General features: G+C 36.3%; 1 protein-coding gene across 2 annotated transcripts in view; it reads right to left on the bottom strand.

The window, feature by feature from the left end:
• Window positions 1-2,656: 2,656 nt before the first annotated feature.
• LOC105194134 (geranylgeranyl pyrophosphate synthase) overlaps window positions 2,657-16,017 on the bottom strand; it is a 97,131-nt gene continuing 83,770 nt past the window's right edge. For both annotated transcript variants that reach the window (XM_039456802.1, XM_039456801.1), the window contains 5 exons: window positions 3,884-4,025; window positions 3,540-3,657; window positions 3,316-3,449; window positions 3,130-3,235; window positions 2,657-3,002 (listed from right to left, as the gene is read on the bottom strand). In XM_039456802.1, coding sequence (XP_039312736.1) covers window positions 2,800-3,002; window positions 3,130-3,235; window positions 3,316-3,449; window positions 3,540-3,657; window positions 3,884-4,025 — 703 coding nt within the window. In that variant the 3' untranslated portion in view covers window positions 2,657-2,799. The remainder of the gene's footprint in view (window positions 3,003-3,129; window positions 3,236-3,315; window positions 3,450-3,539; window positions 3,658-3,883; window positions 4,026-16,017) is intronic.

Here is a 16,017-nt window from a genome sequence, read left to right as displayed (position 1 = left end):
GTATGCTACGCCGACGACACCCTCGTTGTGATCTCCGGCGACGACGGCGGCCATGGGCATCACAATGATGTTGAGGAGGATCCGCTCCCTGGGTCTCAAGGTAGCCTTCCATAAGACGGAGGCTTTGTGGCTCGGGGGGCCCAGGGAGGCGGGTCCGCGCTGGCGAACAGTCTTAGTGGAGGACGCTTGGGTCCAGGTGAAGTCCCAGAGAAAATATCTGGGACTGATCCTGGACTCGAAATGGACTTTTGGTTCACATTTCGATTGGGTGGCCTCTAGGTTGGACAAAGCAATCACAAGCTTCGGTCGCATCATGCCCAATCTGGGGGGCCCCTCAGAAAGTGCACGTCGCCTCTACATGGGTGTGATGCGCTCTTTCGCGCTATACGGTACCCCTGTGTGGTACGAGTCTCTGGTGGCCAGCAGGCGCAACTTTGACGTTCTGTATCGAGAACGACGAATGGCCATCAGGGTTGCACGCTCGTACAACATCGTGGCTTGGGATGCCGCTCTGGTGCTAGCCGGGTCAGCTCCATGGGTGTACGTGTCGGGCACCCATGTTGCTCGACATGTATGATTGGAAGGAGGAGCTGGTCCGGGAGGGCACGGTGGTGACGCCTAAGATGCTGGAAGCCAGGAGAAACCTGGCCAAGGCGGGCATCATCCAGCACTGGAGAGAGCGGCTCCCACACGCCAGGGTGGGCCTAAGGGTGGTGGAGACCTTCTAGCCCATCCTCAGGGAATGCGGGGTGGTTGCGTCGTATGGAAGCCCAATCTTTCATATGACGCAGGTACTCTCCGGGCATGGTTGCTTCGGAGAGTACCTGCACGAGATGACCGGGCGGAAGGCCACACCAAAGTGTTACCACTGCCCTGAGGAACGGGACACGGCCCAACACACCTTGGAGGGGTGCCCAGCGTGGGCGGCGGAGCGGCGCGCCCTTGTAGAAGTGGTAGGGAGTGAGCTAGATCTTCACACAGTTGTGGGGAAGATACTGGCTGTCCCCGAGAACTGGGACGCTTTCGCCTTTTTCTGCGACACTGTTATGTCGCAGAAGGAGGCGGCAGAGCGAACGCGGGAGGAAGCTCCCAACGCGCCGCCGGAGAGGAGGCGGAGGGGGGGGGGAGACGGAGGAGGGTATACCTGCAACATCAGTAAGTCCTCCTCCCTCTCCATCCCCTTCAGCGGTTAGGACGGGGTAGGAAGAGGGTTGGTTTCGCCGCCCTCTCCCTGCCCTCTAGAGTTCGCCGGCATCTCGGCGATGACAATATGTCGTCGCCGGGAAAGCCCGCCGGCGCGGCTATTTGCTCCCCTCATGGAGGGTTTGAGCGGAGCCGAGAAGGAACAGTGGGGAGGGGGTACTCTCGCAGCGCCGGACAAAAGGCCCTACCCTCTCCACTGTTGAGGAGGTACGCCTCGGGCGGAGTAGTTACCCGGCTGACCCGCCTTAGGGCTTGGGATGCGGGAGTGCAAACCTAGATCCCTCTTTCGCGGGGGCCCGTCCCACTTCTGACATCCCGGTTCGGGCAGTTGGGACTCGACTTCGGTCGAATCCCGGCTGTTAACCCTGGAGGGGTGTTCTTGCTCTCAGGCGGGGACCCGTTTGGGCTAGGACGGATCGCGGTGCATGCTCGTTCGATCCCGTGATCCGTCCCGAGCCCAGATGTCAGAAAAAGTTGGATTTTAGTGAGTATGCCGGCCACTTCTAGGTCGGAGAGTCTCACATACCCCGCATCCTGTCCCCACAGGACCGGGGACCCATAAAGGCTTTTCCCAACTATAAAAAAAAAGGATAGTAATCGTGTTGTCGAAGTGATCTGTCGGTCAAATGACCCTGTCGGTCAAATGACCCTGTCGGTTAAGTGATTTGTCGGTCAAGTGACCCTATCGGTTAAATGACGAAGTCAGTTAAGTGATTTGTCGGGCAAATGGTTTCGGTTAAGTGACCCAATTTATATACATATAGTGATATGACATCTTATAGCATATATATTTCAAATTTATATAATTGTAATACTTAAATTAATATTTTGGAACGTGATACTATCGATTATTTTAAACAAACAAATATTCATACTCGCGTGTATTATTTATTCACACAATTTCCGAGATAGTTTAAATTTGATATTGCCACTAATGGGCCCCCAGGCCCCAACCATCGTTGGATTTTTGTTTATGAAATTAAACGAAGGGTCAAGTGTACAAAAAGAATGAATATCTTTTGAGATCTTTCCTACTGAAATATTCTGTAGATAAGAGGAGAGTAAGATGACAACCTTAAAATTTGTCGATCTTTGCTCATATATTTCTGTATTAATATAAAAATAGCAATCTATTTTTTCAGATTTACTAAAACCTTGTTTATCATCAATAAAAAATAGAAATTGTTAAATAAACTAGAATTTTTTTAAATTTGAATTCTTTTAGGACATGTCAATTGTCATCTTGCTCCTAATGGGGGTAAGAACACTTTTAATGCTACGTAAGATGGAAAAACAATCAACTAAGATTAAAAATGTACTCTTATGAATAAAATACATTTATTATAAAATATCTTATACTATTTTGTTATTACAATATAGTTAAAGAAAAACGTTAATAGAACAAAAAATACTTATATAATCTATAAAAATAATATTAAAATTGTGATATACATTACGATACATTTTACGATTAAAATTTCATTATATATATATATATATATATACATATACAGTCGGAATGCTGATAAGACCAGAAAAACTAATACATGAATGCATTATCTTAATACCAAAAAATAATGTAAGTGCTTTCTTATTTTATGGTATAGTACTTTTACAATTCTTCAAAGCTAAGAAACTCAGGAAAAGTGGATGTCCCCCTAAACGTTCAATTTCTATTTCCATTTCCTTCTTTAATTTCTTAAATACATCCTTCGTGTATTTGAGAGAACCAAAACTTTCTAGTAAATTTACGCAGTACCGTTTCATCTTTCTGTCGGTTGTCCGTTGTTTTAAAATATCTTTATATATTACATTAAGGAGTTATATTTATAAAAAATATAGAAATTATACACATTTTTTTCTAATTAATTTCTTATATATTAATTACATTATTTGATATTAAATATAATGTTTAATAAAGGATACTTAATATTTGTTTATCCTCGGGATTTCTTGTAATTGCGTGAATTACAGGAAAGCTAAATTTTCCTTCAGATAAATCCGAACAATAATTGTGATCATCATCAGTTTCCTATAATAACAATAAATTTAGTCACAGTACAAATTCATTTAATTAATTTCATTTAATTAAATTAAACAAATATTGCTTACCTCACACAAATTGCAATAATCGTCATTTATCTGATAATATAATGCGATATTATTAATTAACGGTGATAAATCTTCTTCGTACAAAGAAAATAATTTCATTAACTTATATGCCAACCTTGGAAACCAACCACATTCTGCAAAATTAATTAATGTTTGAATTTTATAGAGAAAAAAAGCATTATCTTCAGATAGTGTAGTAATATGTAAAAAAAATAAATATTTACTTCTTGCCACCATTTTATATTCCTCTTCGGTTGGACAAATATAATTTTCTTTCCAATACATGTCCAATCCTTGACCTCTATAAAATTCTTGTAATCCTTCTATTGTTATCTTAATTGCCTGTTAAATTATTAAAAAGCTAGATAACTTAGTTTACGTTTTATTTATTTATAGATAATACATTATACTAGTCCGATTTTAATATATAAGCTTTTATAAATGTGCTTAAATAGATCATTAAGTCATCCTTTTACCGATTAAATACAATAACTTTCAGGATGTATTACTTTTATATATTTGGAAATCCTTTATCTCTTTTTTACAAGTATAAGATGCAATTATTTACCTCTGGATGGATGGTGCCCATTTTTTCTAACGCATTCATTTGTGCGTAATTGGCAGCATTTATAGTATTACCAATTCCATAAATGGAATTGGCTACGGGAAAGTCTCCTCGATAAGTAGCCTTATCTTGAATATCGTCTAATCTAAAAGAAACAAAAAGGTTTTATTATTTTATAAAAATATGTTCAAATAAATCTTTTCAATTAATCATTTCAATTATAAGATTAATTAAACTTTTCTAGAATTGTATTTGTATATGTTTAAAAGTAAATACGAAAGAAAAGAATAAGATTAAATAGAAAGAGAGAAAATAAGCAGTATAAAGACCATAAAGGTGTTGTATGTATAAAATATATTTCTTTACCAAAACTTTTTTGTGCGATTTTTTTCGTGAAGTTCATAATTCCTAACTAATCTATTTGTAATATTTATTTTTTTTTATAAATATAGCCAAAATCGTTCTTTAATTCTTTTATTCCGTTTATTTAAAAAAACTAATAATGCAATAGGCAATTTTTCCAATCACTCGTGTTTTTCCACGTACAATTAAACAAAAAATTTTTCATACATAATTATATATAGTTATACATAATTATATACTAAGGTATTATATATATTAAATAGGTCCGTATACTATACTATATTGTATCTATAATTATTATATATATTATTATTGGTACTTTAATATATATATATATATATATATATATATATATATATATATATATATATATATATATATATATATTAGGAGTACAAATTGAAAACCGCCGTTTTCCAGTAGATGGCGCCAGCGGTAAATGCTGGCGCCAAACGTTAGATCAAAAATTTTAAATGTAAGTTTGGGCATCTGGCAACAATTCCTTATCATTGCAGTTGTGAATTTTTATCGGCGTTATATATTTTTTTGTGATCGAAAATGTCGAAATTTGTGCCCAATAAGCGTCATTTGCGGGAAGTTTCGCTTTTTGCCTTCAATTCGAAAAAATCTGCGGCTGAGGTGCGTCGAATGATTGTAAAAACTTATGGTGAGGCTTCCATTAGTGAAAGAACGTGTCGAGAATGGTTCCAACGCTTCAAAAGTGGTGATTTCGGCGTAGAAGACAAGGAGCGTCCCGGATAGGTGAAAAAGTTTGAAGACGCACAATTGGAAACATTACTGAATGAAGATTCATCTCAAACGCAACAGTAGCTTGCAGATTCATTGGGCGTGACTCAACAAGCTATTTCACATCGTTTGAAAACCATGGGAATGATCCAAAAGCATGGACACTGGGTGCCATACGAATTAAAGCCGAGAGACGTCGAACGGCGTTTTTTCGCATGCGAACAGCTGCTCCAACGGCAAAAACGGAAGGATTTTCTGCATCGTATTGTAACCGGCGATGAAAAGTGGATCCATTATGATAATCCAAAGCGAAAAAAATCGTGGGGCTACCGCGGCTATGCATCAACATCGACGGCCAAGCCAAACATCCATGACTCGAAGCTCATGCTGTGTATTTGGTGGGACCAGCTCGGCGTGATTTATTATGAGCTGTTGCAACCGGATGAAACCATCACAGGAGCTCGCTACCGAACACAACTAATGCGTTTGAGCCGAGCATTGCAGGAAAAACGGCCACAATACGAGCAAAGACACGAAAAAGTGATGTTGCTGCACGACAACGCTCGGCCACATGTTGCTCAGGTCGTTAAAACCTATCTGGAAACATTGAAATGGGACGTCTTACCTCATCCGCCGTATTCTCCTGACATCGCCCCTTCAGATTACCACTTGTTCCGATCAATGGCTCATGGCCTGGCTGAGCAGCACTTCCATTATTACGAAGAGGCCAAAAACTGGGTCGATTCGTGGATCGCCGCAAAAGACGAGCAGTTTTTTCGACGCGGGATTCGTATGCTGCCCGAAAGGTGGGAGAAAGTAGTGACCAGCGATGGACAATACTTTCAAGAATAAGTATGTAACCATTTTTCAATAATCAATCCTCAAATTTTGACAAAAAACGGCGGTTTTTAATTTGTACTCCTAATATATATATATATATATATATATATATATATATATATATATATATATATATATATATATGTATATATATATATATATATATATATATAGACATGTTTGATATATCATTATTCATAACTGTATATAATTATAAATGGAAAAATTTTTTACCGGAAAAATTGGGTAGGAAATCATTTATAATTATCAAACAACAAAATTCGCAGAATAATGAGATGTGTTATGGAACACTGCACAATACAGGACACACACACACAGACACAGACACAGACGCACGCACGCACGCACGCACGCACGCACACACACACACACACACAAGTCGATAAAGGGTATAGCGGAATAAGAAGTGTGATTTTGGGCCCCGCGCGTAATCAATCGTTATATAGAGCAAAATATCCAACTAGATAAAAGAAAATTTGGTACCAAGTTTTATTTCAAAAGACCCCCACAGTTTCGAGATATTGCAAGAAATGTGAGTTTTCATTAATACTTTTTTCTCCGTTAAATCTAAATTAATCTTTACAAAAAAATGTATGGTTATAAAGGGCAAAAAATTTTGTTTTTAAAAAATCTAGAATTCTTAAAATCGCATTTTTTTTATCTAAAATAGTGGCCATTTTTAAAAAAATTCAGTGAATGAGTAATATACATTATATTCAAGATTTTTTTCAGATTTTTGAATTTAGTGGAACGTGTCGAAAAAAAAAAAAATTTTTTAAATTATTTTTCGGTCTTAATTACATCTGATTGACATATATTACGTTGTTTTTAAATACAATTACCTCCAATTACACATCTGTAAACAGTAGTATAAAATTATAGAGTTCACGTAATTTAAACTATAAGATTTTAGTTTTTTTGTCAGAAAAATTAATTTAACTAATTGTAGCAGTTTTTTCATTTTCTTCAAATGTATTGGATGTACATCTTGATTCGGTCTGTTTTCAAAAAATGGCTCTAAGTGCTATAAATGTGTGGCGGCTTTCTATTACGCCGACAGACGGCTGGACAAATCCCACTGGACAAAGAAAACAACCAATTAGAACGCTACACGTAATACCACGGAGTCCGCGCGCGATTCTTGGCGCTAGCATGGGAGACGCTCGCTCGGCATCACTCACTCCGTTAGAGACCACGAGGAGAGACAAGACTTAATTTGTGCCATTGAATTAAGCCAAAGAATAAGACTGACGCATTATTGAATAAAGTTTTGTTATCTTACTTAATCTTGTGTATATATTGGGAACCTTTACCCCCACAAATGGTTGATGGCGACAGTTGAGTTTTGCTGTATCGTAAAGTGTCAACATCTGTCAACCAAATATTGTTTACAAGTTATTGAGTTTTGTACAACATTTTAATTTTTACTGCGTTGAAAATGTCGAGTTTTGTTCCAAATAAACCACATTTGCGGGACCCTGGTAAAAATTACGGATAGAAACAGACAGAAAACGTATCCTATCCGTATTTGTCTGCTTTACTATGCGTTTCTTAATCCGTAATTACAGACAGAAACCGATAGAAATGTGTTTTGCAATTTATCGGTTACTGTTTGTAAAAACGGATAGACAATTCCGAATTCTATCCGTTTCTGTCTGCAAATGCGTATATGCATCATATGCATTTCTGTCTACAATTGGATACGTACGCACCCTATCCGTTTCTGTTTGCAAATACGTACACGCATCCTGTCTGTTTCTATATGCAAACGCGTATACAAAAAATTTTTATTATAAAAAAGATTTTTTTGTTTTCTTGCAAATCTTATTATTCTTATTTTTATTATAGGTTAATCAAATTCGCATATATTCTATTTTATTAATTACGATTACGCATTATTTTACAATTTTTAAAAACGCATATTGGCATCGGCGGGATTCGAACCTAAGATTTTGAGACAACAACCTAATACGCTAACACTGAGCTAATCGTACACATGTGATATCGTTAATAAAAAGTTATATTTGAAGTAAAACTGATTTGAACAAGAAGAAACTTACATGTTGAGTATCGCGCGAACACTCTCACTAACCCTTTGATTTTTCGAGCTTAGATATTTTTAAAATAAACTATATAAACTATATAAATAATTAAAACCTGTTCTTTTTCTTTCTACATTCTACACTCCAGGATTCGCATTGATCTGCAATTACGCATCAGAATCCTATCCGTTTTTATCCTCATTATATCCGGCGCGTTCTTTATCTGCACCTGTCCGCGATTACGGACAACAGTCCTGTCCGTTTCTATTTGCATCCGTAATCACATTTCACTGTATCTGTCTGCAATTGCATACAGAAATTCTGTCTGCATTCTAGACGCCGCGATTTCTGTCCGCATCTTTTTGCAATTACGTACAGGAATCGTATCCGTATTTATCCGTATTGCATCCATTAATATTTCTATCTATTTCTATCTGCCAGCATATATAATTAATTAAAACCTGATCCTGCTCATGGTCCAACCAACAAAAATAGCAACAAGAATTTAAATTAAAAATAGGACCAAAGCATGAAAAAACATTACTGACGTAAAAAGAATTTTTCAAAACTTAATTTTGTAACCAATTGTTATAAATAAATTACTAAAAATTGATTGTAAAGGAAAACTGATTATGATTCTATGTAAAAAATGACTCGATAAACATATATACTAATGCTTTCTTAATTGGTATAGTTGTTATAATTGTTATAAACAAATTAGTTTCAAAATTGCTTTTTGCAATGTGCTTTTAATGTTTATAACAATTACAATTGTTCCGTTTGCAATATGCTTTTTATGTTTATAACAATTTATTTATAACAATTAAAATTGTTGTAAACATTGTTATAAACATAAAAAGCACATTGCAAAAACCAATTTTTCAACTAATTTGTTTATAACAATTAAAATAACTATTATAATACCAGTTAAGAAAGCGTTATATATGTTTATTGAGTCATTTTTCACGCAGGATCGATTAGCGTAATCAGTTTCTTTTACAGTCAATTTTTAATAATTTGTTTATAACAATTGGTTGCAATATTGAGTTTTGACAAGTTCTTTTTACGTCAGTAATGTTTTTTCATGCTTCGGTTCTATTTCCAATTCAAATTCTTTTTGCTATTTTTCCTGGTTGGACCATTGGCAGGATACGGGCAGATGCAGATAGAAATCTTGATGGACACAATACGGATACATACGGATCGAATTTCTGTACGCAATTGCAGACATATACAGAAATGTAATTACGGACAAGATGCTAATAGAAACGGACAGGGCTGTTGTCCGTAATCGCGGAAAGATGCACATAAAATCGCAACAGATACAATGCGGATAGATTCTGGATAGAATTCTGATACGTAATTGCAAACAAATGCGGACAGAAAGCGCGGCGTATAGAATGAAGACAGTAACTGACAGAACCTCTGTACGCAATTCCAGACAGATACAAATGAAATATGATTCCGGACAAGATGCGCATAGAAACAGACGGGATTGTTGTCCGTAATCGTGGACAATTGCGGATAGAAATCGCAATGAATAGAATGCAAATAGAAACGGATAGAATTCGTTCACATAATCGCGGATAGAAGTAGACAGAAATCCCGATGGATACATTGCGGATAGTAACGGATGTCTTCTGTACGTAATCGCCGATAGGAGCAGATAAAAATCGCGACGGATACAATGCGGATAAAAACGGAAAGGATTCGTTCACCTAATCGCGGACAGAAGCAAACAGAACTCGCAATGGATACAATGCGAATACAAACAAATAGGATTCCTGCACGTAATTGCGGCCATGTGCAGATAGAAATCGCGACGTATAGGATGCTAACAGAAACAGACAGAACTTCTGTACGCAATTACGGACAAATGCAAGTGAAGGGTGATTACGGACACGATGCGGATAGAAACGGACAAGATTGCTGTCCGTAATCGCGGACAGATGCAGAGGAAATGTAATTACGGACATAGACCCTAATTCTAATTTCACCTCAAAGTCCCCAGAGCCAACTACTTCGTCTTCTATTACTAATATCAATCAAAGTAATAATTTGGCAGTTAATTCTAATGTGATTGTAAAGGATCCAGCTTTATGGGTAATAAACGATGCTACACGTAAATACGTTTTGCAGCATGGAATTAACCAAGATCATGTTCATGATAAAAATTTTGATTTTTCCCGCTCAAAGAGACTTTGTGGTAAGCAATATCGATATTTAAATGAATCTTTATTTAAAACCCAACTTGTCAATGGCCAAATAGTAAAGCGATCGTATTTAATGTACTCAGAAAGTTCTGGTTCAGTGTTTTGTGTTCCTTGTCAATTATTTGGTGGAACTACAAAAAGAGCAAAAGAAGGATTTGACGACTGGAAGCATGGCAATGATGCATTGAAAAATCACGAGAATTCTTTTGAACACAAGTCGTGTGTTTTAGAAATGAAAATGAGATCAAACACTCTTGGAAAAATTGATACAAATTTTTCTTGTCAAATAGACACAGAGAAAAAGTACTGGCGTAACGTTTTAAAACGGGTTGTAGCCACTGTCCGTGCTTTGGTAACTGCAGGTTTACCTTTAAGAGGTCATATCGAGAAGTTTGGTTCGTCAAGCAGTGGTAACTTTATAATGAGTCTTGAACTTATTTCTGAATTCGATCCTTTTTCGGCAGAGCATATAGCTAAGTACGGTAATCCAGGTCAAGGCCACACTTCGTATTTATCTTCTACTACATATGAACATTTCATTAAGTTAATGGCTGAAGAAGTAACGAAACAAATAATTAAAGAATTAAAGAGTGCCAAGTATTTTTCTATTATAGTAGATTCAAGTCCAGACATATCTCATACTGATCAACTTGCAGTGATTGTGAGATATGTTTTGGAAAATGGACATCCTGTAGAGAGGTTTCTGTGTTTTGTTCCGAATGCTGGTCATAAATCAATCGAACTTTTTGATGCTGTTGTCACTGTGCTTGTGGGTTTTGATATCGATATTGCAAATTGTAGAGGTCAATCATATGATAATGCCATGAATATGTCTGGAAAATATGCCGGATTACAAGCTAGAATTAATGAAATTTCTCCAAATACTGTATACTCTCCCTGCTCAGCTCATTCCCTGAATTTAGTTGGAGAACATGCAGCAAGTTGTTGTAAAGAAAGTAATGACTTTTTTCTTCTTCTTCAAAATTTGTATGTATTTTTTTCAAGTTCTACTTATCGCTGGGAAATATTACAGAGACACTTAACACAACGTGAAAACAGAACTCTAAAAGGCTTGTCACAAACACGATGGTCAGCCCGTTATGACGCGTGTCAGAGTCTTAATAAAGATTGGAATGAAGTGATTGAGACTCTTACATCAATTGCGGAAGATGAAACAGAAAAATCTTGTACCCGATGTGAAGCTTCAGGTATCCTCCGACAACTACAACGTCTTGAAACAGCTATTCTTTCTTCAGTATGGATAATTTATTACAGAGATTTTATTTTTCTAGCAAGAAGCTCCAAGCAGCTGACATTGATCTTTATACTGTAGCAGAACTATACGGTTCACTAATAAACTATGTTGAAAGTATTAGGAAAACTTTTGATACCTACGAAAATGCTGCTCTTAAAAAATCATTTGTTACAGAGTATGAAGATATATCGAAAAGAAAAAAGATAAGAAAACTCCAAGACGATGAATCACGAAATTTTTAAACCGAATTTATTGGGCGAGAAAACTTTAAAATCAATACTTTTTATGTCATAATTGATAGAATAGTTGCAGAGTTAGAACGTCGAAAAGTAGTCTATGAAAAGTTAAGCACGAGTTTTGGTTTTTTAACTAAAGGAATTACAATGGATGATAAAACTATTGCTAAAAATGCTGCCAGATTAAGTAATGAATATAAAGAAGACTTGCCAGATTCAGAATCGTTTCAAAATGAATGTCTCCATTTCTTTGGATTTTTAAAAAATTTAAATGAACCTCCAAGCACTATTCAAGAGATCTGCAAAATGATTTACGATAAAGGCCTCCAAGAAGTATATCCTTACATTAATATCGTACTTAGAATCTTCTTATGCATAGCTGTAACAAACTGTTCAGCAGAAAGATCTTTCTCAGTATTACGGCGCGTCAAAAATTATCTCCGATCTACGATGTGTGATGAATGTCTCAACTATTCAGCAGTTCTTACAATTGAGTCAGAAATCGCAAAACGTATAAATTATGATGATATAATTGATTCATTTGCTCAGTCGCGTAGAAAGGTAATAAAATAAGTAATAATTGAAGAAGTAATTCACAATTAAAGGACCTTCATTTAACAAGTATTTTATTGTCAAAATCAACATTTTAATTAAAAATTAAACTATAATAAAATCAAATAAAAAAATAAACTTTAAAAAATTAAAAAAAAATTAAAAAACAAGAAAACACAAAAAAACAAAAAACCGGAGTGTGAAGTCCTATCGTGCAGCCTTCTCGTGGCACACTCTGAGTGGTATTTAATAATTCATTTAATATAATAAATAATCAATTATGATACCAGCTAATGCGCGTAGGTTTTTTTACAATATTATACAGAGTGACCCAGAAAATCTGCCCATGCCCTCATGGGTTGATAGAGCAAGTAAAACTGAGAAGAAAAGTCCTTTACCATTTTTCGAAATTCGCAATAGTTAACGAGATAAAAATTAATTAAAGTCGGCGAATGAAGGCGTACTTTCCCTACCCACCGCGCGCGGGACCGCCTAGCCGTCACCAAGCCCTTGGCTCGGCGACAGCCAGGCGGTCCCCCCCGCGCGCGGTAGTTGCTGCTTTACTCCCTCCTCGCCGCGCCGCCTGGTCCTAGCTTGGTGACGGCTAGGCGATCCCGCGCGCGGCGGGTAGGGAAAGTATGCCTTCATTCGCCGATTTTAATTAATTTTTATCTCGTTATTGCAAATTTCGAAAAATGGTAAAGTACTTTTGTTCTCAGTTTTACTTGTTCTATCAACCCATGAAGGGCAGATTTTCTGGGTCACCCTGTATATACAAGTTGACAAGTTATATCCTAATATTAATCTATTAAAAGCTGTTACATTTGGAATTTATTTTACACAGGCATTAGACTTGTTAAGTTAAAAGTTGTTACATTTAGGAATCATCATGTTCAGGTCGCGTTATGCATTTCTTATAAAAATTCTAATTTTCACTGTACAAGGGGCGGCTGCTACTTTTCAGCCCCAAGCAGCAAAATACGTAAATCCGCGCCTGGTGCCGGTAATTGAATGGAGGCACTTCACGCGCCTAATCGAGAGAGAGAGCCTAAAACAAAAGGGTTTCCATAGAGATCGTGCTATCGAGGATAAATAAGTAGGTAGCGATCGGAGAGAGGATTGAACAGTACAGAAAAAGGAAACGTGTGTGATCGACGCGAGCGTGCACGCTGTATGTGTCTTCGATTTATTTAAATTAATCGTGAAGGAACTGGTTGGATCGTGCCTCACAAGCACATTAGTTGTCATATCGTGCCTCACAAGCACATATCGAGGCAATTGAGTGGAGACTGTGCCTCACAAGCACACAATCTAAGTATAAAGTGCCTCACAAGCACAAGGGGACTCGTCTCCTGTCGATATTTTTCTATTCACAGGTCACGCTGTATTCATACATAAATCCAAAAAGAAGCAAGAAGGAAAGCTAAACCGATGAATAATTTTCGAGACAAACGACTTCTTACAGACTATAAAAAAGGTTGAACCTCTTAGGCATTGTAAATAATTATCTTGTTTATGTGTGTTGCTAAGCAACCACGATTTACGCAATACGCCACTTTATAAATAATTCATTTCAATATTCTAATCCTTTTATTGTATTTTCATCATTATCGTCGTAACTTATTGAAAGATTTAAGACAGATTTATATATTAGATAAGTTTTGAGTGTCTCGAGCCTGCAAAATGTGATTTTTAATACTACGTTTCTTTTATTTTCACTCTTTCTTTTAATTACAATTGAAAGAATTTTGCTATGTTTAGTGACTTCTGAAAACGTTATAATTCTATGCTTTTTGACTAAGATTCGAACATTATATATTATCAGATATTTATTATTATTTCGTTTATTCTAATCTGTTAATTAAAAACTATATTGTTCTTTTTTGCGAATGTAAGTTTCTATACAACGTTACTAAAATAAGAGTTATATGTATGTAAAAAATACATTCTTATTAAATAACAATAAAGTGAATCTCCTTTTTTTTGAAATATTAAACTCTGCAATTAAATCATCTTAGTTATTTCAGGTAAGATGTCTTCCCATTTTGTTGTTCTTTCTCTGTCGTCATAATAAATCAATTTATCTTATTTAACAGAATCTACTACTGTAAATGCGGATTTTCTATCCGCATGTTGTATTTGCAGATAGAACGGACAGCTTGCAGTCTGAAATAGATAGAAATCCTGTCTGTTTCTGTCAGTTTCTGTCTGTAATTTTTACTAAAGAAAGTTTTAATTTTCTGTTTCAATTGAAAAAAAATGCAACTGAAGCTCATCAAATGCTTGTGGAAGTGTATGGTAAATCTGTATCACCGAATAAATCTTGTAGAGGATGATTTCGACAATTTAAAAGTGGTGATTTTAGTGTTGAAGATAAAGAGCGTTCGGTCCAACCAAAAAAGTTTGAAGATAAGGAATTAGATACATTACTCGATCAAGATTTGTGTCAAACGCAAGAAGAGCTCGCAAAAACATTGAAAGTTACTCAACAAGTTATTTTGAAACGACTCAAAGCTGCGGGATACAACAAGAAAATTGGGTCCCATACGAATTGAAACCGAGAGATATCGAAGGACGATTCTGCATGTCCGCGATGTTGCTTAAACGGTACAAAGAAGAGTCTTTTCTGCATCAAATCATTACCGGAGACAAAAAATGGATTCACTACATCAACCCGAAACGCAAAAAATCGTATGGCCAACCGGAAACATCAACACCGAAGCCGAATATCCATGGCGTCAACGTAATGCTCTGTATTTAGTGGAATCAGAAGGATGTGATCCATTATGAGCTGCTAAAACCTGGTCAAACCTGGTCAAACGGGAGACATCTACAGGCAACAATTTAAAACGAGTTACAATTAAAAAACGTCCAGAATATGCGACCAGACATGAGTCCATATTTTTTCACCATGACAATGCTTGGCCTTACGTTGCTGTTTCGGTTAAAAGCTATTTGGAAAAAACGGATGGGAAGTTCTGGCTCACCCGCCTTATAGCCCATACCTTGTCCCTTCTTATCATTTGTTTTGATTAATGCACAACGCTTTGATTGGAATACGCTTCACTTCAGAACAAAGTATCAAAAATTGGCTCGATTCATTCTTAGCTTCGAAAGATGAATCCTTCTTCCGCGACGGAATCCATAAATTGCCAGAAAAACGAGAAAAAGTAGTAACTAGCGATTGATAATACTTTGAATATAAGATATTAATTTATTTTATCGTTCAAATAAATGCGTTTTTAAAGCAAAAAAAAAAAAACAGACCGAATTAAGTTGTACACTCAATATATTTTCTTCAATTTTTAACTTTGTCGAGTACATAATGCATATGATAAAGTTATCTACTTATGATGATGCTGAAGTTAGCGGCCACTTCCAGCGGCCAGATCTGAAAAACCAGGGGCGAATAGCGGTGCAAGGCCCCAGATAATAAAATGCATATAACAACGTGTTTAAGTTAAAAAAAGAATAAATACCTATAATTTACAGTTAAAAAGTTATATAAATTATAACTTATGTTATATAATTAAACTCAAAATAAAGATAAGTAATGAAAATCCACGCGGTTGTTGGTGAGTATAGAACTAATTTATTCTAACATTATAAATATCTAGTACAGAAAATAACAAACGTTTCGATCCGATTTTGGGCCATCTTCAGCAAAAACACAAAATTAACAGAGAAAGCTTAACCTTATCACATGGCGAATGCAATAACTTTATCCTATTCAGGTGTTAATTCGAGTAATTACACTATATTAAATTGTGACAATAAGCATCAGTAAAAAGATTGATTCTGTGTAAGTTACGAGTCGCCATGCGAAAAGAGGAAATGCGAAGAATATAGTAGTTGACTCTGGCATATG

The sequence above is a fragment of the Solenopsis invicta genome, chromosome 13, assembly GCF_016802725.1.
Source record: "Solenopsis invicta isolate M01_SB chromosome 13, UNIL_Sinv_3.0, whole genome shotgun sequence".
In the NCBI taxonomy this organism is placed as follows: Eukaryota; Metazoa; Arthropoda; class Insecta; order Hymenoptera; family Formicidae; genus Solenopsis; species Solenopsis invicta.
This window is presented reverse-complemented; position numbering and strand designations above follow the sequence as displayed.